This window comes from Struthio camelus, chromosome 1 (genome assembly GCF_040807025.1).
Source record: "Struthio camelus isolate bStrCam1 chromosome 1, bStrCam1.hap1, whole genome shotgun sequence".
Taxonomy (NCBI): Eukaryota; Metazoa; Chordata; class Aves; order Struthioniformes; family Struthionidae; genus Struthio; species Struthio camelus.
Genome location: NC_090942.1, coordinates 46,295,389 through 46,318,757, shown reverse-complemented (window position 1 = coordinate 46,318,757; position 23,369 = coordinate 46,295,389). Strand labels below are relative to the sequence as shown.

The 23,369-nt window shown below is 39.9% G+C and overlaps 1 protein-coding gene across 13 annotated transcripts in view; it reads left to right on the top strand.

Annotated features, from left to right (window-relative positions):
• Positions 1-3,913: 3,913 nt before the first annotated feature.
• Positions 3,914-23,369, top strand: part of PPFIA2 (PTPRF interacting protein alpha 2) — a 355,163-nt gene continuing 335,707 nt past the window's right edge. For 3 of the 13 annotated variants that reach the window (XM_009669543.2, XM_068936438.1, XM_009669530.2), the window contains exons 1-2: positions 3,920-4,983; positions 15,586-15,836. In XM_009669543.2, the coding sequence (XP_009667838.1) occupies positions 15,588-15,836 (249 nt within the window). In that variant the 5' untranslated portion in view covers positions 3,920-4,983; positions 15,586-15,587. Of the gene's footprint in view, positions 4,984-8,791; positions 8,873-15,585; positions 15,837-23,369 lie in introns of all 13 variants that reach the window. The other 10 variants (XM_068936437.1, XM_068936432.1, XM_068936433.1 and 7 more) reach the window with 8 other exon arrangements.

Genomic DNA, 23,369 nt, shown 5'->3' with positions numbered 1-23,369 from the left:
CTCCCTCCCCCATCAGACATTGGCACTGGGATGTTTTAAAAGTTACCATGATGGTTTTTGGGGACAGTTGTGGAAAGTTTTTTGCATAACAAAACCAACTTTTTTACAGTCCGCTAGCAAAACATAGCAATCAGATCACGTCAGGTAAAACCCATAGCTTAAAAAGGTAAAAAAATTAAAGTGAGGAAATAGAGAGAAGCCTTTAAAGGTATGACAATATGCAGAGAACCTTTGGGAAATAAGCGTGAATGTAACTGCAATGTACAATTTGGAAATGTTATTCCAGTTGCACTGGAATGTAATTTATGTACACAATATTATATTTCTTTTTTCCAGTCTCAGGCAAGATCGGAGCTTTATTCTTCCTTGCACTCCTTCTCTAAGTCTTCCTGATCTGTTTTTCCCCACCCTGTGTAACATTTCTAAGTCAGGTTCTCTTTTCTCCATCTGCATCAGGCCTTCATCATGTTGTGGTACTAAAGACCCTGTTGCCAGGCTTCAAAATATAAAGTCCTGCACCTTCAACATTATTCAAAAGAGGCTACAGAGACCACCTTCCTTTCTTGTTTTTTCTGACCATGTCATTTACATTTGCATCCCTTTACCTGCTCCTCAGTTATGCCTTGAAAGCGAAGACAAATCTTTTCCAAGTTGCTTCCTCACCTCCCTACATGATCAATTATTCCTTGAGAATACTGTGATGTGAGTTCCTGCTTTCATCCTGTTCATAGCAAAAGATTTCATTAGCCTCAACTTTCTCTGTCATAGTGACAGCCTGCCAGAAAGACTCACGGCTACTCTTACACAGGGGTGGAAGCCACCTCTTGGGCCTGTCTTTTCAATATTCTTTTTGTCTTAAGACTGTAACATTTTTTCCAACCAGCTAGCTAATGGTGCTTTGGGAGAACTTCCTACGGTAATATAGAGTACTGTCTCACTCTGCTCTACTCTTCCTACATGTCTTTACCCATTTAACTTATCTCATGTAAGCTCCATATGCTCATATATCAGATAAAATAGTGCCAATCGACAGTGCAATAGAGTAGTTGATGCTTTGAGGGAATTAATAGTTTTGGTTTACGCAGTCAGAGCTTGGATAAACAAAAGCATGTTTTGGACATCTAATGGCTCAAATTCCAATCAAGGGAAGATTGTGTTCATAGCTAAATAGTACGTCCAGTACCTTCCATTAATAAAGTTTCCATCAAATATATTATTATGTCTTTGATCAGAATTATCCACGCAAAGCTTTACCACAAGATGCCCTCTGCTGTAGGGAACATTCCCTTACTATGACAAAGCCCAGAGGACTTGTTCCATCTGTGTTTTTGTGGTTCTTCCTTAGTTCTTCATTTTCCATTCTTTAGAGCTGTTCTTCTTCCATCTCATTGACCTCAAAAGCCTACTTGCTTGAATAGAAGGAGCCTCCTGTGTAAGTTGGTATCACAAAGTAAAGGTACTAATTGGCAGCTTCTGCACTATACAGTAACCTCAGTATTGTGCAACATAATACTGAAGCCGCTTTCTCATCTGTGAAGCTGGCAACAGAGAAGCTAAGAGTAGCAGGTCAATTAGGACAATCCTATGAGTAGTGAAAGTAGTCTTTCCGTGCTGTTTTTTGCTTGAATGACTGAAAGACGGTGAAGAGGAAAGGTATGAGGAGCTGGGAGGTTGACAGACTTTCCAAGGTATTCCACAAATGTTTATAAATCAAATGACTAGGAAGGAGGGCTGTCCGCTATAGAGCTTTGCAAATAATTGACTCCAGTCCTTGGAGCAGGAGCTGGAATCTTTTCCTAGGTAAGTGCTGAAAACAGCCACCTTGGGTGAAGGACATTGAGATGAAATCTCCCACATGCTTGGCAAGTGCTTTAATTAGTAAGCCACTGTTTGAAGAGGGGAACAAGAAGTAAGGATGTCATCAACATCACTCATTTTTATCAACAATTTAAAGAAAACAGTGATCCTTCCAAGCATATAGACTCTGTTTTAAAAAATAACAGTGCTGACTTCTGGAGAATTGCAAGCTGCAAATCCTGATTTGACCTACATACCTTATTGCACACAGAGTAGTATGCTTTAACCTATTAGAAAGAAAAAAAAACAGATATGCCCTTCTTTGAAGAACTTTGTCCTAGCCAGCCTAGGCAGCTCCCTGCTGAATATACTTGCTCTCACGAGTCCCTTCTGAGCTACTCAAGTTTTTTGTTATTCACCTAACTCAAAGCTCAGACTGGTTGTGTTAGCCATGTGCATAGGTCTCTGATGGATGATATGTCTTGCTTTCAGCTGCAATGCGATTGTTAGGCAAGTAGTCTAACGGTTTGTATGCTGAAGATGAATTAAGTCAGTGTAAGGATCTGGAAGGGCTAAGAAAAGTGACAAAAAAATACGTGGAAGCGTAGGAAGGCTACCAAAGTAGTTCCTCACACTATTTTGGTCCTTTTAACCCACACACTGCATTGTGAGGCTAAGCACTTGAAATAGACTCTGGTGCGGCACCAGTATTTCCTGGCTAACTCGCTGCCTTTTAGAGTGATGTTTGCCATTTATCTTTGCGCTTATTTTTAAAGTGTCCATGTTGGCAACTCTTCTTAAGTATTCGATTTCTACCATATATTTATATCCTCTGTACATTTACATTTTCCACAATACTGTGTCAGGAACAAGCAACAGGAATAAGCCAAACCTAGCGCGAAGGTGTTCAGCTGCCACAGCAGCAAGCACCCCAGCACCTGAAGAGGCCGTGCTGGCTGTGTGGCTCCCTTACCACTCCCCCTGCCCCCACCTTTCTGAAGTGGATGGAGTGAATTGAGGCTTTTTGGAGAAACACAATCCATCCATCATGGACAAAACAAGTATAATTTTTATATGTAGAAAAAATGGAAAGAAATGATCAAATCTTTCTTGCAAGAATGAAGTTTGTCCTCAGTCTCCAAACTGGGATGAACTTAATTTCACATAAACACTTTGAAAACACCGATTCCACATCATTTCCTGGTACTTCTTTGTCCCTTTTGAGGTCCTTTCTCTGTGGCCCAGCAGTAGTCAGGAAAGGCCTGACACAGGAATGGGAGGTGCAGGTGTCACTGGCCCTGTATGCGGGGAGGGCGGGGGGAGAAACCCACTCTCGGGTCGTCCTCCCGCCGGGGGCAGAAGTCACGCACCGCCATGCCAGGCGGCCGTGGCGTTTGGAGGACAAGGCCCTGCAATCCCTTCCCCAGCCCGGCCGTGCTACCGGCTCGGCGGCGTGCGACCACCTGCCCTCGACCCGGACCCGCCCCGGGCCCGCGGCCGCCGCGCCGCAGCCGTTGGGAAGAGGGGCCGGGCCGAGCCGCGGCTCGCCAACGGCCGGGCAGGCGCGCGCGCCCGCCCGCCCTTTCCAACGGCCGTTAGCGACCTGCGCGATCGCGCTGAGGGGAAGGGCGGGAGCCCGGCAGCCCTGCTCTTTTCGGTTACTCTCCGCGGTCCCCTCTGACTCTTGCCCTACGGTGTCTTTTTTTTTTTGGGGGGGGGGGGTTACGGAGTGGGCGTGAGGGAATTAGCGCCCTGCGAGCTGCGAAGAAGCAGGAGCAAGAGCAGCAGCTGCTGCATCTGGGGAGCCGTGTGCGTGAGGCAGGGGGAGCAGACGTGATTACTTCAGAATTTATTTAAGGGCTGGTGGAAACCACTGCAGCGGCTTCCAGGGGAAGTCCCCGCCGAGGGGGAGAGCGCCGAGCGGCAGCAGCGCCCTAGCCGCTCCCTCCCCCGCGCTGCCTCCCTGCCGCCCTCCGCCGCCGCCCTTGGCCGCAGCGGGGCGTCGGGGGCGCCGCGCGCGTCCGCGTTTCGGACCTGCGGAGCCGGCGCTTGCTCACTCCTAGCGTTTCCAAGTGCATAAATATTAATTAGGTGCCTGGACTAGTCAGATTATAGTAGATATTATCGCTGCTTTGTCATGGTCGGATTACAGCAGATGATACGTTTTATTACACTAAGTATCCGATTAGATGAGATGGAGTAGCGTTTGCCTGAACTCTTCAGAAATTACAGAATATAGCAGTTCAGAGATGTCATCCGGCTTTAAACAGACATCAGCTCGTAGTTAGGCAGGAGGAGCGGGCAGCCCAGCGCCTGACAGCCAGAGCCCGTCGAGGAGAGCGGAGGGAAGAGCCCGGGCGTAGCTGGCCGCGCCGCCCGGGACCTGGCTGGGGGTGCGCGCACCGCGCCGCGGAGCGCATGGCCGTGACTCCCCCGGCTCCTACCGCCGCAGCTCCGGGGGCTCGGGGCTGCGCAGCTGAGGTCAGACTCTGACAACGGTGCCTGCCAGGCAGGGATGAGCTGCGGGCGGAAGATTTCTTTCTGTAAAGCAGAAAACGGCGTTTGCTTTTGATCATGCGGTCGTGCGTGTGTGTGAACTTCAGTCATGCACAGAGGCCTAATTAGCCTGGGAGGTACTGAATAACCAGAGAAGTCAGCTATTATTCAGTTAAGTTTAACAAAAGAAGAGAAATAAAAGAAAGATGCTGTCGCCCCGGCCCCTCCCCCTTGTAATCGCTTCCTTCCAGCTGTAAAGATGCTGCTGCTGCTGCTTGAAAGGGGCTGCTGGAGCTTTAAGAACCGCTCTCCCCCCTCCTGCTCCCGACAATGGTCTGAGCCGAGCTCTGCTTCCCAAAGCAAAATTTGTAATATGCCATTTTTCCCATGGACGCTTCTCCTCTTGGCTGCTGACGAAGTGACGGAAGAAAATGCCGAGGTGCCAAGCAGCCAGTCTTGCAGGAGGGCAGGTGCGGGGGCTTGGGGTTCCTCGGAGCGACGCCTGTGTCACCATTGCTAGGAAGACGGTCCAGGAGCACTCGGCTGCGTGAGTCCCCTCTCGAAGCCGGTGGAGACTGCGGTTGTTATTGATCAAGTGCAAGAGCAGGCGCCGAAATAAAAGCCGCTAGGTACTGAGCCTTCTATTTCTGAGTCAGACCTTCCTTCCTTAGCCTCGGCACCCTTTGGGAGGTGAGGTGCAAATGCAAAATCTTGCTCTCTGCTGCTTGCTGTTGTATGTCTGGTATTATTTAAATGCATTTCTGTAATAGGACTTAGGAGTTCGGGAATTTCAGAGTAAAAAAAAACATGAGGCCAACTTCTTTTTTAGCGTGGTGGTTGAGGGAGTTTCGAGGCTGGAGGGATGACATAAAGAATAAATGGTTGGAATAAGTGCTTTTTTTTAAGGCACTGTGCTCATCACCCTTCCCGTGTGGAAAGAGTGCAAGATGCTTCTGTTAAAGGTGATATCATAGTTTAGTGAAGACTCTGGTAGGTAAGGAGTTAACTAGGAGGAGGAATATGCATGTAATGCAACTCAGACAATAGGAAGGATTTTCCTTATGGAATTACAGTGTGCTGCTTAAGAGCGATCTTGCTGAGAGCATTTGAAAAGACGTAATTGCGATAAGAACTCTCTTTATCAGCCACTAAATCTATATAACATTTTGGGGGAAAAAAAGCTTATAAATGCAAAATATCCAGAATGATCCAATGAAATGAGTTTTCAAGCTGATGTCACTATGGACAGGCTAGAATGTGTGGTAGTTAAGATTTCTACTTTTTCTCACAGCAAAAATTGTAAGTAACTTGAAATGACTCCTCATCCTTGATGTCCAGAACAGACACCTGAATATACAGAAAACAAGCTTTTAAAACCAAAAGTGGACAAAAAAGTGAAGGAATAAAATTGGATTCACATCTCTAGAGGCTGGTAGCTTGCAAGGTGAGCAAAATGAATGCTTGCCTAAAAGCCTTTGTCAGGCTAGAGCCAAATATTTTTTCTCCTTCTCACTCCCACAGCCTGCCGAAGTAAGTGCTGCTGGTAAATTATTCCCAGACTACATGAGAAAGTGAATATATTTGTTATAGCGTTCTGTACAGTTTGTTACAGAGCCAAAAATAAATAAATAATTTCCCAGAGTCTTGGACAAGCGAGACAACAGAAGATGTCAAATAGGGTGGGGTCCAATGAGAAGAAAGATGACAACTTTCCCCCCCTGCTTTATAGTGTATATATGTAACAGATATTTCAAGTAGTTTATTTTCTGAAAGTCATTTAGAAAAAAGTGAATATTAAGGATGCCGTTTCACACCTGGTCTGTACGTGATTATCAGCATCAGTAGACAAAAAAGAAAGAGACTTGCTATCAGTTTAATGGTTAATGGAGTATCTCCTGAAAAGGAGCCTTATATAACACTAACCAAGGGTGGGCATGTGCTCTATACTGTTCTTGGAATTCTTGTCCATTCACTTCATCTGGATGTCTAAACCGAACCTCAGTATTTCTAATTGAGCTAATAATCCGTTCACTCTTGATGGAAACATAATGCAGCTAACACTATAGTTGCTGTGACATTTTTTTGCATAACTTGAAAAACCTTTAATGCACTGACAATGAACCACATTTCCCCCCTCTCAAGGAACAGAGCACTTTAAAGAATGATTGTTTTTTGCCAGTTAAACGTTTTGTAATTAGAGAGGAAACTTGTTCATGTTGTCTCATAATGTAGACAGTGGTAAAATAACATCCAGTGTGCTCGTTAATTAAGCATAATATATAAGATAGTTTTGGTTTATATGTTCCCGTTTGGAGGTAATAAAATGATAGGAGGCTAGTGGCTTGCCTACGTTAGTGACTTTTCCAACTGTCTCTACAGATACTGATCCAAACCCACTGAAGTCCATGATAGTATTTCCATACACTTAAGTAGTTGTTGGATTTGGCTCCATGGAAATGATTGGAGAAAATACTGAAATAGGAACCAATCAACCGGGAATAATTTTTGCCATAAATGATGTATCAGATACACAATGGACAATGAAGAGAATATATTTAGAGATCTTTAGTGTGCTGCTTCACAGACTTTCATTGTGTATGTCTATGATACTTGAGCGCCTGAGGTCTAGAAATACTATTAAAAGTAAGAGAATAATGTTAAAAACATATAGATAGTCTTATTTTTTTCAAATCAGAAGCATTCTAAAGTTATTACTTTGCCTGAGTGTCAGTCTTCATGGATTTTAAGAGAAGCAGTAATTTGTTAGTATACCTCTTTCCCTCAAAACCTCTTAGAGGGTTTGGAATAGTTAGAAGGTGCTACACAAGTTCAGTTTCCACTGAAGTCCTTGAGTTTTGGGCCCTGTGCGTGTTTCCTAAACAAGGCAGTTGTAATGCCTCCTGTGTGGTTCCTGATGAATCCGAGAAACGGTGTTTGTGTATTAAGAGTAAAATGCTGCTGACCTAAAGTAAATGTATATTGCATTGAGAGATTGTTACATTCATGTGTATGGTCTTGGTGGTCTGTGCTCCCTCAAATGTAACTGAACATTTCTTCAGTCCTGTCCTAGCAGAGCAAGACAGCTAGCAGCTGGCTGCTGTACCATGACTATCTGGTTTGTTTCTCACCTACTTCTGAGGAAGAGGATGGTTAACAAAGATCTTTGTTAACGATTCCCTCTCACCTTACCTTCCTCCCCCAACTCCTTTCCTGGCTCAGTTTTCTGGGGGCTACAGCCTGCAGTTCTCCTACCAGCATAAAGACCTGCATGGAGTTCCTAGGTGGATGGCTGGGCACCACTGGTATATACTTCGGTATGAGTTGAGGTATAAAGTTAGGAATGCGAGTTGAATGTCTGAAGTGCTCCTTCTTCAGCTTTTCTTCCTCCTCCCATGTGACTAGAATCTTAGTACAGAAGTCCTTACTAAATGACTTCAGTGGGAATTTACTCAGAACCTGCAAAACTGACTTTTTACAGTTGGTTACAAATTGCTGAATTTGTTTCATTCAACGCCATGTATCTTCCTTTAGAGAAGAAAGCAGATCTGTGTCTTTGGTTTGGGGGTTTCTTTTTCTTTTTTTTTTTCCTTTTTTGAGGGAAAGAATGGTATTAGGAAGATTTTTGTTTTTCTGAATAAGAAGACAATGTGTTCGTATTTCCCATTAATGACAAAGTAGAAAGTTCAAACAAAAAAAATCTAGTATGGGTTTATAAAGTTATAAAGTACTCTTTATAATTAGGGTAACTTGCTAAATGTACTGAGGGCCTTTAGGTATGCTGTAAACATTGACTTGATAATAGGTGACCTTGTATAGGAACAATTGCAGTGATTGAATTTTGGGGAAAAATATTTATTTATATTTACTACTATAATTCTAGAAAGAGTGCAGACAACTTAAGTAGAACTCCTGCTCTTCAGCACATATGTGTTCCCCTGCAGAAATGGGCTTTAGCAGCTTTTTAATCTTAACTCTAAACATATTTGTTTCAGTATTTGTTTTATTGTAATTCACTGAGTGGGTGAAAAAGTCATTAAAGCTTTCTTCAAACCTGTCCCTTTGAGGTAGATGAATGATGAATAAAGCTGGAAAGTAAGCAGGGACATGAAAAATTCAGTTATAAGAAACATTTTTCAAAATTTTTAAGTTAAAATGTTCTGAGAGCTTACATTTTAGCATCCAATGGAAAACTGTAGTTTATTCTTTTTTTGTATGTTTTCTGATAAAGAATAATTGCCCGTATTTCCAAAATAATCAGTGATTTTCTTTACATTTTGGATGCCTATAATGTAATTATTCATTTCATATCCTAGTAAGGTTGTGTTTTCAGCTTTCTATGATTCAGTGTGTTTTGAAATGCAGAACCACTTACAGGTGTCCAACCATCACTCAGAAATTAAGACATTTAGTGTAACTAGTACTATCTGAAAATGTGGCCATACTTATAGTCAAGGTTTATTTTTAATTTTTAAAAGAGAATTTTCTTTACTTTTTGTAGGGTTATTCCAAGAATATAGAGCCCCAACTTCTCCACAGGGCAGGCAATCCTAGAGAAATCAAGGTATTCTTTATGAGTGAGGTGAGCTGACAATGTGTGTGTTTGTTGGGTTCTTTTTTCTGATTTATTTCAAATTTCCCTTCAGTCTCATTTAAATGTATATTAAGTTTCAAAATCCCTCTGGTAAATGAGCAAGCTCTTTGAACTTAAAGCTCTCTCCAGAAACATGGAATAATTCAGTTGTGGGGATCTTCTGGGCCAATCCCTTGCTCAAAGCAGAACCGATGTCAAAATAAGATGGGGTTGCTCAGGGTTAGTTTGGAGGGGAGGAGGAAAAAAAAGCAAGATTCAGTGGTCACTGTAAATTTTTGAAGTTCAAAGCAGATACTTATACACTCTAGTTTTGCTTATATTTCATCATATTACCTTAAAATTGTCACAGAAGTTAGGTTATCATTTAGAATTGTGACAATGCATTTCAAGTTTTCTGTTGGAAGCTTCAGAGAAGGGATTTTGATGCTTCAGATACATTGTTGTTGGTCTTTGCTTATCCTTCTTTTACTGTTACTATCAACTCATATAGGACTCATCAAAGATAAGCAACTCTAATTTCATTGTAGTAGTTAGTCTGAATGTATTGATAATTAAAAGGAGTATTACTCTGGGATAACAAAAACCTTAACACAGGAGGTGGTACATGCAGACCCAGTAGAGAGATTAAAATATATGCACAGACTGGATGAACATGTTTTTGTTTCTGAATTTCAGTGTGCGCATAGAGTTGAATGAGGAACTAATGACCTATTAAGTTGCATAAAAACAATTCAGAAAAGTAGAGAACTCTGAATTTTTTTCCTGACCTTAGATCTTTTTGGTCTCTCTCTGGTTATATCGTTATAGGCAGTTAGTTATATAGCAAGGGAGCAGCATCTCAAATCTTTGTTTGATAAACAGAATTAGAAAACATGGATTATCTAGATGTCAGTTTATGACTATATTTAGTCTATTCAAAGGTTACACTTTAGAAAACCAATTCCTTATGAGCCTAAATAGTCTTTGAAGCAGTAAGAGTGGAAAGACAAAATGGGATTTTTGAAGATGGTCCACTGCTGAGTTCTGTGCTGGTCTGTGATTAGTGGGTCAAGAGTAGGTAGTTACAGTGATTCCTTCTGATTTCAGTCTATAAAATATTTCAGTTGATTATGTTATGAAGCCGGAGAAGAAAATTGATGGGGGTTTGGTTTTTTTAATCACCAACAGTAGGCTTAAAATTCAAAGTTGCATAGAAGGAAAATCATAGTTGTCCCCTTCTCCACCGTTAGAAATCTAAAAATATAATTAAGGTTGCTCAGGCTATGACCACATTAGCAACCATAGCTAATTTCTCAGAGCAGTACTATTTTAGTTTTATGTTTTGATGTGAATCCCTCAGTTGTTTCCATCTGCATTGTGTTGGTTTAGCTCTCGTGGGCTTTTGATGTGTGCAAACAAAGTTCCTTTGAGTTATAATTAAACTGGAAGCCTGCTCCAAAGCCTAATGTGCCGACCCATGTGTGAACCACATCATCATGTGATCAACCAAGGGTTGCCTAATATGTGTGCACAATCACAAAGCTCTGGAAACTGCAAGACTCCCTGGCATGGTTCACTTACTTACTATATAAAAAAACAAGTGCGTATGTACCCTCCTATTTGCCCTCAGCTTCCAATCTTCTACTACTAAATTATGATCATTTTGTTTGTTGTCACTTACCCCTCTATTTACTTTAGTGGGTTTAAAATCCTTTCGCTGCTTTACCTGCTTTATCATGTGTTGCAGCCCCTCTTCGTGAATCTCCCTTTTCCTTTTATTTTCTTTTTTTCTTCCTTTTTATGTTCTTCAAGTTCTCTTGGTATTTTAACTCCTTCCTCTATCACACAGAAAACTCAGCAGGGTGCAGTACAGTTCTGGGGAAATGGCTCTATTCTTGAAAGTGTGCTGGAAAAAGGCCAGCATTTCTTAGGGACAGGTATTAAATGGTGGCAGCCTCAGGAGATTGAAAGCATCCCATCTGCTGCCGGGTATGAGAGTAATAAAGGCCAGATGAAGATTTTGTTGTTGTTGTTTTGTTTTATTTTGTTTTGTTTTTAGACTGCTTTTCTAAAGGCAAGACACAAATCATACTAAATCAGGGGCAGCATGGCAAATGTGTGCCTTTCATGAAGACCTGCAGGAAATCTTTGTTTGGGAGCCCAACTATAAATGTGCAGTTGTTTGCTTGAAATTTTGCTCCTGTTTCCTGGGTTGGCGGCCAGGAGCATTCTGAGGAGCGGGATTCCCTTCGGAGTTGTTCCAGGACCTATCCCTGGGTCCCAGAAAAGAGGCATGTCCTCACATGGCCCAAGATTCCACTTCCCCCTGTTTCCCACCGTTGTAACCATCAGTGCACCCCTTTTTGGCACCCTCTACCTCTACCCTCTACCCTCTGCACTCTTGATGCAGCCTGGGTTAGCATACTACTTTTCTATATTTGTCTCTAAGGTGAAGGCGGGGAAAGGGAGAGGATGTGTGTGGTTCCAGTGGAATAATGGCATTGATCACAGAACTGAAGGAAAGCAATGTACATCACCAATATGACTGCAAGAGCCTCTGTACCTTTTAATGCAATTCTCCTGGGGCCATAAGCTGTGGGAGAAAACATCCAAATAGCAACTGCCTACATCAGAAACTGCCTACCCACTCCCTGCCTTCTATGCTGTCTTACTCATAGTCCAAGTTGGTGCCATGTCATAGTGCCATGTCAGGATAGCACAGCCCTCCCAAGCTTTCAAAATAAGCGCACTCACATGATCCACTCCCCTCCCTGAATGCAGCAGCTTAAAGGGAGAAGACATGGTCATAGTGCTTTGAACGTTTAACTTGTGGATCCCATTGCTGCCCCACAACCATGTATATATCTTCTCTCACATCGCCATAATTAACTACAGAAAGAGAGACTGCTGAGGTAGCAACAGCTGTCCACACACAGGCTTCCCTGCCTGTTTCCCCCAACACCAGCAAGCATGTTAAACTGCACCACTAGTCTTGTGAAGAGCCTGTTCATGGCCATACATATCGCTCCTGCAGAGATCTTGCACGGCCTGAGCCATTTCAGGTTCTGGGCTTGGTGCAAACACAAGCATCCAGAAGATGCAAGCAGTTTTGTGGTCCAGGGAGCCTTCAGGCAAGAGATCTGTCATGCGACATGGGCTTGGGAATGAGGAAAGAAGGTGCTTTTATTTATTTCTGGCAGAATATAAGGTCCACAGCCTCCCATATCCTTACTCAGTAAGATATGAGGTAAGTGGTTGTGAGGGGAGCGGTAGCCCCTTACTGTTTAGTGCAAACCCTACTGCAAACAAACTAGGACAACTCCTCAGTCTGAATGAGCAGAGGAATGGTGTACAGTACGTTTATAGCAAAAACAGGCAGGATAACCCACCAGTCTTAATGGCCTCATCTACTTTGCCAGGGCACTAGAAGCAGGAAGAAGATTTCAGCTTGTCTCTATTTTGTGCAGGATACAGAAAACAAAATAAAGAACTGCTATTACCACAGTGGTCTCTTTCTTGTTCTGTTTATGGCCAACAAGCCACTGTGCTTCCTCTCCTCTTTCATCTCTTCTCCTCTCTCTCCCTATCCCCTACGTGCTTGTAGCCTTCAGGCAGCATTGCTTTCTCCTGCTGCTGCGTTCAGCAGGTCACAGGAAAGAGAGTCGTGCATCACTGCAGTGGTTACCAGACACACTTGTTCTTCCCCACAGAGTCCCATGGTGAAGAAAGATCCATGATGTTTTTCCTATCCCATTTGTTGCAGGGAGGGACAGCATATCCCTCCATTCTCAAGGGGATGCCACAACACCTGGAAAAGACAACAGAAGACAACGGGAAGTGGACATTCATAGCAGAGACTACTGGAAAGGCTCCTGCTAGCTGCTCAGAAGGGTGGCCAGCAGTACATGAGCAGTGGCTCATGTACCTTGATGACATGTACAGGCTCTGGAGCAAGACTCTCTGGAGAGTTGGCAGTTTTTGCAGGAAGCCCTCTATCACTCTCCAGAAACAGCAACATATGCCCCCACACAGTTAGTGGTCCTCTTGCTCAAGGAACAAGCTATGCTTCAACCTAATGCTCAAAGGGACTCAGCAACCTCAGTGCCAGGTCATTTTGCTATCCTGGGCATTGCAGAAGATGCTAGGGGGATCCTTTCCTTTTCCTTTGGCTGTTGGGCAGATCCAGTCCATGCTGTCTTCCACCCATGTTTACAAGTTGTGCTGGACAACCAAGCTCTGGTGATGTGCTTCAGAGAGTTCTTTGACCATCAAGTCATCATCTTTCCATGTTCCCAGGCATTGTGTCCGCATCTGTCCTAGCTGGGCCAGGTCAGGGAATTCAGTATGTTTCAGTACCCTAGCAAGTAGAAGTTTGTTGCTGTTGTTTGGTTGTACTGACCCATTACTGATTTGCTAGAAGAGTTCTTTGTGTCAGCTTCATGGGCTTGCTTAGTTACCCACCTTCTTCATGTGAGGGTTTTTGGAAACTAACGGTTCCATTATGATAATCTCCAGATTTTATCGTGGATCCATGTTTTCACTTGGTGATAGTGGTTTAACTTCACAGCACTCATGGCATGCCCTGCCATTCAAATCATAAACCTGATCTGCAGGAAATTGGAGGTAATTTCTTGAATGATGGAGGGTTCACCCATGAGAGTCCTCTGGGGCAGGAGGTGTTCCATGGGATGCTGACAGGCCATCCTGAGGTTGTTTTTGGTCTCTGTTCAGGGAATAAACTTGCAGAGACCTTGGTCTCTGGTCATCTGCTGCATACCAAATAAGGTATGAAAAGATCAGGGTGGATAAGTGGACAAAGCAGTTGCATCAGTAAGAATTCCCTGAAAGGTGTTCTGCCTTTCCAGGGAAAACGAGGTGCAGAAGGATGGGTTCTAGTTTATTCAAGCTGTCCTTCGGCCAGTGCAATTGCAGAGTTTAGTCTGTCACTACTCATCTATGGTGCTTCACACTACACATTGTCCGTACTCAGAAGAGGAAGTGGTAGGTACCATAAAGATCAAGTGGAAATGGTGTAAATATTTTCAAACATTAAGTCTGAAAACTATTGATGGAGGTGCTGATGTATTAACATCATCTCAATAAAGAGATGAAAGGACATTGTAGTGCTTCCTAGCATACCCTGTAGTTTAAGATGAAAGGTTTTGGGGATAGAAATTTTTGAACCTCGTGTAATGGAGGTATGTGGCATAGGGTCAGACAGTCCTGAATAAATTTACCTGTTCCAAATATATTGGAGATGTGAGGAGCCTCAACACCCATCACTTTAAGCTACTATCTGTTCCTCTTACACCTAATTAATTGCTAAGGTGGACAATAGTCGCAAACAACCTTTACCTTGCCTCCAATCCAGACACTTTAAAATTAGGATCAAGATCTGCTGGAGACCTCAGTAGTGAAGCTATTATCTGTGAAAGCTGCAGAGTAGTAGCTGATAATTCATGCTGAAACATTAATGAGTTTAGTACCAAGTTTGCTAGTTATTCACATCTGCTGAAGAAGTGAAAATTAAGAATGCCAAATTCTCCATGAGCATTTAGAATATGGTCAAGGCCAGCTACTCTTCGCAAAGCTAGGTCATTTTTCCAGTAAATCTTAGCAGCAAGCAATTGATATTATGTGCTTGGGACAAAGATGGGGAAGGGGGTAGTTAGTTTTAATAAAGCAAGCACAGCTATCTTAACCCTTATTGTTTCTTGTTGTATGTCTTTAGGTTAAGTTCTGAAACAGCTAGATCTTCCATTTTTCATAAATTCCAATTTCCAGAAATTAAAACTTAACTATACTTGTATCTGCTGCACTTGTTTGGCCAGACTAGAAGAACAAGTTCTAATTGTTCAAGAGCTTGGAGGCCTGTTATATCTTCACTTTGTTTGCTTTGCTTTTCTTTTTCATCTGATGAACCCAGTATCTTATAGCATAAGCTTTTATGCATGCGTAAACTGAGGGTTTGAGGTTCACATAAGAAGCTTTGTAATTGAAGAATGGGACCAGGCAATATTATTTGCTGTGCTCAGGATTTGTTTTTAGGAAACAAATAACAGTGATTCTGTCCTTAGTAATTCAATTACTAAGCATAAGCACAAGATATCACAGGGATGGTAATTAGAAGAGAGTTTCTAGTTCTTGACCTCTTACTGAACAAGCCCACTGGAGAATAATTTCCCCTAAGGGTGGGAATAACTAGATTGAAAAATAGATTAACCTGGCATTGTTAAAGCAGCATGATACTGGATCAATGGTTAGCCTGAACTGTACTGTGGAAATGCCCAGAGCAGGGCAAAATCTAGCAATTAATGGCAGCCGTTGGCATCAATACAAACAATTCGGTAATAACATTAAGTAAAGGAGAGCAGAAAATCGACAATAAAGGAAATGACAATTGCAGAGGAAGTCTTTTCTGTTATTTTAAAGGAATATTATTTATACAAAAGTATTAATAATTTAAGTTATTTTGTTACCCTCTATCTCCTTCCAGTCCCTCTTCTCTGTTAGGAAGCACATTCAGAATCTTTGCTGTGTGCAATTAGTCACTGTATTTAATCCCTGCCTATTGTCCGTCTGATTAACATTGAAAGCACAAAGTTGAGAGGGGGAAACAATGCAATAATCTACCAATCATGTGACAGAGTTAATTCCTCTTATAAATCCCCTTAAATGTTTTTCTACTGAGTAGTTTTTCCTTGATTTTTGTTTTTTTAAAGAAATGATGTGTGAAGTGATGCCAACGATAAACGAGGACACCCCGATGAGTCAACGGGGGTCCCAAAGTAGTGGCTCGGACTCGGATTCTCACTTTGAGCAGCTGATGGTGAACATGCTGGATGAAAGGGACCGTCTCCTTGACACTCTTCGGGAGACACAGGAAAGCCTGTCACTTGCACAGCAACGCCTACAGGATGTCATCTATGACAGAGACTCCCTCCAGCGACAGCTTAACTCAGCGCTGCCTCAGGTATGTAGCTTATAAAGATTCATTTTTAGGTTCACTGGTTTCCTAGTTGATGTCACTGACTCTAACCTTAATCGGCATCTGTTCCTTGAGGCCCGAATTCTGCTCCCATTGAGGTTTACTGCAAAACTCCTATAGATTAAAGAGTACCTGGTTTGGACTCCTTAGTACCTGTATTCTCTTCAAAGTTATGACTAGGAGTATTGTCACTGACTTCAAGGAGAGCAAGATGAAGGCCTGTAGCTACTGGTTCTTTTGGCTGTTGCTCTAGCATTCACAAGTTAGGGATAATTTAAATTAAAGATCTAATGGGAATGAAGAAAAAAGTATGAGTTCAGAGTCTATCCCAGATAAGAGTTTCTAACTAGCATTATAATAAATACAACTAGTTTGTGTAGGCTAAATAATGTACTACATATAAAAAGAAAATCAACTGGTATCTTAATATTTTTCTTCTATTTTTATATAAATATATAAATATATGCAATTCCTTTGACCTTTTTTAGGAAGTAAAAAATGCATCACCGTATTTTAGCTAAAACAGTAATATTATATTATTTTTCAATATTAAAGTCTTTTTCAATATTACATTTCAATATAATATTATTTTTCAATATACTAGAGTTAAAGACAAAGAAACATCTTAGTTCAGTCTCTGTATATGGCCTGAGGTTTGAAGTATAGCATGTGATTTTCTGTGCATCTCCCAACTGTCACATTATAGAAGACTTGATTGTAACTTGACAGCCTGGGTGTACCTACCTGGGCAAAGCTGCATACCTATTAGGCAGTGGCTGGAGAGATGAGAAAAAGAGATATTCAGCTGTGTGATTGGAAGAAGGGGGTGGTAAGGATGAATCAGTGAGAAAGTTCTTGAAGACAGAGGAAGGAATGAAGCAGCTACTGGAATAGGAAAAGGAAACAGTTGCTTGAGGACTAACTGCAGAAGGGCTTTGCAATATCACATGACAGAGATGAAAAAGAGAGAGAGACTGTGTAATCATTTAAAGAGTAGGTTCTGTACCTTAAATGTTAGCTTCAGGCAGTAAAAGGGGCTGCACTTGACTTGAGTCAAACAGAAAGACAAGAGCAGCAATGATCCTGCTGTACAGTAAAATCTTTCTTTTTCTCTCTAATTTGCGGGTAGTTAAGCTTCCCTTCCGCTGGTGTCTCTTCATAGAATGGTGTAAAAGAGTAAGTGAAAGAGGGCATAGATCCTTTATTCAAAGATTTCTTGCTAGAAATCTGAAGAGAGAAGGTTCTGCATCTATGAACCTCTGTTCAGTATGCTGCTTAGTACAGAGGCACTCTGTGCTCACCCCATAATGAGGCATTCCTATTGAGCAATAGCAAGTCTAAGCCTAAATCTTTCCGTGCTTCACATAAGCAAAACACCTGGTGAAATCCAGGCGATTAGCTAAGGGAAATAATATCCAGCAGATCTGTGATACAGAATCTAAAAAACACAGAAATTCTAAGGAACTGGAGCATGATATGATTTTAATCTTTACTACTTCTAGTAAATGCTTGTGTTTTGAGTTACAGCCATGCGGCTGCTACAAGTCAGATTTGTCAGGTGAACGCTTTCGTGCGTATTGTATTCGTGCGTATGTGTATTTTAGGTGGTACTCTACCATGTATGTAAGCAGAGATATAGGTTTCCTCTATAAGAAACAGTATGACACACTGCTCACACTTTAAAGCAGTACAAGACTTTTCCCCATCAGTTAGGTAGTCTAAATTTCCATGTGAGTATCTCAGTTCTGCAGAAAACTGTTTTTGTAAGTACAGAGCACTGTCCTATTAGTATAGCATTTAGCAATACAGCCTTCCAAGAAAATAACTTTTATGAGTCTGCCATATTCTTTATATTTCTTTTTGGAGCTGGGAATCCTACATCATGTTTTTATCATTTTCTTTTTTGCTTAATTTTTTGTGAATGGCAGGTTTTCCTTGCTAGCTGCTTGGATAGCCCTATGACAAAATGGCTAGCTAGCAGTCTGATTGTGGAAAGGAAAAATTCTGTTTGCTATATTTAAGGGGAAAATGCATAAATACTCCATAAGATGATTCCTATTTAGTTATAATGTGACATCTAATGAATCTTGCTTTATCATATTCAGTTATTGCATGGTATTTCTGTAGTGCATTTACATATAGATGCATCTAGAAAGTGTGTATTGATACAATCATGTTCTGAAGCAGTTTTATTAGGTCACTATTTTTGTTTATTGTCTTAAGACGCAGCTTAAAATATGATCTGGAAAAACTACTGCACTTTTCAACAGTAGAATCTGAACGAAAATACCTACATAAAAAATAGGGGGTGAACCACTGAAAAATCTTGTCTGATTGGAAATAATTAATAATACTAAATATGAAGCTTCGAATAACATTTAATGCTGTTACAGCTACAGCTGTTAATGCTGTAGCCAAAATGCAAAGTACGATTGAAGATGATTCTAAGTTTCTGTGTTATCCTACAACAGAATGGTATACAGTAAGTTAGCTACTTCTTTCAAATTTATGAGTTACAGAAATACAGTTGTTCTGCTATGTTGCTATTTTGAACTTGAAATAATTTTTTGAATCTATCAGAATAGCAGTCATGACTTTATGAACATCTGTGTTTGACAGAGCAGTTATGTTTAAGGAAGAATGGAAAAAGTGAGCCAGGCAATTACAGATGAGTTAGACTAAATGTAATAATAAAAGGAACTTCAAATACTGCTTTGGAGGAAAAACTAATTGTAAGTCAAAAGGTTAAGTTAAAAATGTGACAAGGATTTACTAAAGCTTTCTTTATACAGAATAACTCAACTTCCCTCTTTCTTTGATGCTGGGACTTTTAGACTAGGGAACTACAGTATCCCTGAACTAGCTATCTTTTGAAGTGGCCACACTTGAATTATTAGTAGATGTGAAGTGAGTAAGAAAAAGAAAGACAATTAGTAAGGCTAAGCAATAAAAACAAGACAGGAAAAATTTTCACTAACAGTAGATATGGACAGGATGGAAGAAGGCTAATAAAAGTTGTTACTTGAGAATAAGTTTTGGAATCCATTTTTGTTAATAATTTGAACACAAAAAGTGAGAGTATGTTAGTGGAAATCGTATATAACACAAAATTGACTTGTATCGTAAAATAAGGGAATGAGTATGATTTCACAGAAGAACAAGAATACTAGAGATGGGGTGAAAATTTAATGATGCAAAGTTTAGGGTCCTGTACCGAGCAGCTAGTAACAAGAATTTCTGCCCTGTCCTTTCAGTTAGCAGTAGCAGAGAGGGAAAATATATGCTGTATACAGAATGGCTGTAGGCAACCAATGAGAAGTGTATATAAAAACGGCAGATATGATTCTGAGATGTATCATGCAAAAGATTCCCATTAGAAATTGGCAAGTATTAATACAGTTGAATAAGGGTTGGTTTGAACCTTATTATCTGGGATTTGGCTCAGCAGTGATTGATAGCAGACCTCCAGTTGGAACAGATTCAGAAAAACGCTGCTAGAAGAAAGAGGAAATAACATCTTCTACATGAAAAGACTAATTGCAATTGCCTTAGTTCTGGAGAAGACAGAGTTGAGAGGGAACAGGAGTACTTTTATACATTTTCTTGGAAAGGCGAGAAGATGGAGAGACTAGGTAAAGGTGAAAAAAATTTTTAAGCTAAGAATAGTGTTGATGGAGGAACACATAAATATAAGGTAGCCATGAATAAATGTATATCACTCTTCAGAAGAAGGTTTTGAATTATCAAGGAATGATATTGGGAATCAGTCTTTCTCAGACAAAAATAGCAGCAAAACCCCAAATTGTTTTCCGAATGAAGCTGTGTGAGAGACATTATATAACATAATACCCTTGGTTGACTTCTAGACTTGACCTGGAAAACCCCTTTCTGACCTTTATTCCAAACTTTACCGTGGAGAGATTTCACTTTTTGTGGGATCATTCACAGTGGTAAAATAAAACACAGTCCGAATAGTCTTCCTAAAGCTATTAGAGTTACATAGTGGTAGAGTTAACGTTCAGAAGTGTTCCGTGTGTTAATAGGTCTCAGAATATTCAGAATCTCGTTGACAAATAGTCTTATTTATTCTTAAAGGTCTTCCCAAAGCTGCCTGTTGACAGCAGAAGCCTCCAAGGAAAGTATATTTGGATCTGCATTGTACGCTCTCTTACAGCGAGAATTTACTGTGTATGTGTAATGACTCTTGAGTCTGGCAAAAAAAAAATTGCTAAATACAATATGACTCTGCTGTAACGGGGAAGCAGATGGTCTAAATATTTAACAGTCTATTTTTACTTTATTGCAGTAAAATTTAAAAGTTCTTTGTGTGTAGCATTAAAAAAGTGCTTTACTACACAAAAAAGGTTAGTAAAGACAAACTTTGACTTGTTTTGAGAGGTGGAAAGAAGAAAAAGTTCAGTTATTTACCACTTTTTCAAGAACATTTCTGTTTGGGTTGACCATACTCTTCTCTAAGCTAAATTAGGCTTGTTTTGTGGTTATTTTATTGTTTCTGTTCTTTTAATCTTGTAAAAATCAGTTTTGAGGAATGGAAGATACTGAGTGATGTAATGTTTATATTAAGGCGTTCCTAGCTTATCCACTCTCTAGCCAGACAAATATATTTTGTACATTAGTAATATACTTGCTCAGAGATTTATTAAGAAATTAACCTAGTATTATATTACCAGAAACGGTGCAGCACTGTGGCACAGGTCTATGGCTGTGCAAGAAGATAAAACAGCTTTTAAATTATTCTCTAAGATGCCAGAATGGATCCTGATGTTTGACAAAGTTAGAACAAGCTCTTTGATCATTGTCAAAGTCAGTATCTTTCTCCTGTCCTGCGCTGGGTATTTAGCAAGAGATCCTTGGGGTTATTATTAAAAGGTAGATGTGAATGCGTAAGAAATTTTCACTCTGATAAGAAACTTTCATTTTGAATCAGGACTAATACAGAATTATATTTTGCATGATTCTGAGAAAATCAGTCCCAAATTATGTTTTTAAATGAAATGTTGTGGTTTTCAGTTTGAATGTTTGTATTATTTTAAAGAAAATATTCAATTCCTTTAAAGTCCTTTGAATCAAAATAAAATATTAAATTTTAAACACTTTTTAACTTCATTGTTATGTCAATGCAATTGGAATAGATTTTGTGAAAGCTGTGCTCATTTTGTGAAATCACAATTTTTTATTTGAAACGTTGCTGAAGGATTTACAGTTCTGAGTCCAACAGAACTTAGAGGTATGTTGCTACAAGGCTGAAAAGCCTGTGATAATTACAACTTGAAAGCAATCTTAGTAGGTGAAATATTGGTCCTTTTGAAGGATCATGACATGCATTCATTGACTAGTACCTTGATATTTAAGGTAATGCATTGATTTACTTCAATCTTCAAATTAAATACCCATTTTGGGAGAAAATACGCAGATGATGTGAATGTCATACCATCATTGACATTGCTGTAGATATGTTGACGTTTTCAAGTGGATAAGATGTGATGATACATAGTTTTTGTTGTCATAAAGGATATACAGAAAATACAGGTCTAATTAAATGACTGATTTCCAGAATCTTCCCTTCATCTGTATTTTAATGTCCTTTACTGGGCAGATGCTGGATTTTTGTAAAGAAGTCTAAATTCTGATCTCACTGAGCATTTATTTTAGTAGAACTTTTTTTTTTTAACATGAATTTAAATCTTTGTTTATGCTTTGAAGATCAAAATCTGGCCCTAAAATATGTCTTTTGTATTAGGATTCATCTCAACTAAGCAAGCTGTCTAAAACTTAAGCATTCAGTCTTGATCATATAGAAACTGTCTATAAGAAAATGAGAAAAACAGACCTCTTAGAAAGGGTCGTTCATCCTGTAAGGTAGGTAAGGTGAACTTGGAAATGCTGATTTTCCTTTCTTGACCACAGAAAGAGTCTTAATGACTAGGCTGCATGGTTAACTTTTAGATAGCTAAACTTAGGTGAGGTGAATTCTTCTGTGCACAGTTATAAAAACATGAATGTAAATTTGACCTTTTAAAACAACAGCAGTCTAAATATAGCTATTCATTGGTAGTGATCACAGAATAATTTATATTGAAAGGGACCTCTGGAACTCAAGTGGTCCAAACCCCTCTGCAAAGCAGGGCTAACCATCCAGTCCTTGTATGGGGTTATTACTGAAACACATTAATTTAGTTCTGAGACAACATCCTGTTCTGAGAATTTTTGCAGGAAGAATGAATAATTCTGTTCAAGGTAATGAGCAAACAAAACATGTACCTTTTCACATGATGGGATATTTAACAAAAATCTGCAACTTTACGATAGACCTTCTAACATTAAATCCAGAAAGAGAAGATTTTCAGATGGTGCTGATGATAATATTTATTACAGGAAAAAAATGTTAATGGTTTTAGTTACAATTGACTTTGTTTCTATAATAGCTTTAGAATTTTATAAAGTATTTTCACTAGGAATCTCTACAGCAGACGGAAAGACATTAAGTACTAAAGAATTACAGTCGCACTTTTTTTTGTCTTGGTAAGAAACATGGAAAGGAAACTGTTCCAGTTTCTTATTCTACTTCTACTTAATATTTTATTTCCAAGAACCTTCTGTGTATTGCGATTAAAATTAATCTCTCTGGTGGAGATCAAACACCTGGTTCTAATTAAGCACGAATTCTTCAAGATGTTGCTAGGAGTTTTCTGCATGTAACTGAAATCATTAATATTTTTTTCCTGTAATAAATATTATCATTAGCACTATTTGAAAATACTTTCTTTCTGGATTTAGATAGTAGAATTCTTTGGGGTGTGGGTCTGTAGTGCTAAAAAACATCTTTAAATATCTCCTAGTACCCTTCGAGTTTCAGCTAAACTCTAATTAATTGTTAGTTACATTAACTCAGTAATAAAATCAGTAATAGGAATATACTGATAATCATTAAGGTTTTATTTCATCGAATAAGATACCACGTATTTGAAAATGCTTACTGGAGGGAAGATAGAAGGGAAAATCCAAAGAGGGAAATGTAATGACCTTGTTTTATTGAACCAGCTTATGTAATTTGATCAATATTAAGCTTTAATAGGATTGTGTTTAGGGAATTTTGTTTATAGCCTTGCAATTTCTTCCAGTACTGATGAACAATGGATGTTTTATTGCCAGGGACAGGCATAGCAAAGTATAGGAAGACAACAGTTAGTTAACAGGGCCGTATTCTGAGCTTTCACTCTCCTTGTTCATTCAGTCTTCTCTGTCTAAATGTTCTTGCATATATAGAAACATATAAATATATATTTACACATTATATATATATATAAAAGCACAGCAAAAAAAATAAGCTCATTTTCAAATAATTGAAAATGAGTTTTGTTCATTTAGGATTGGACACTTGCTAAGGAATTTCAGGATTTTGTCATTTGGGTGGAAATAAAAGGTTGCACCGTAATAGCATTCCTCTAAAATAGCTTGTGTTCTTGTGATGAACATGGAATGATGGCTTTCCACCCC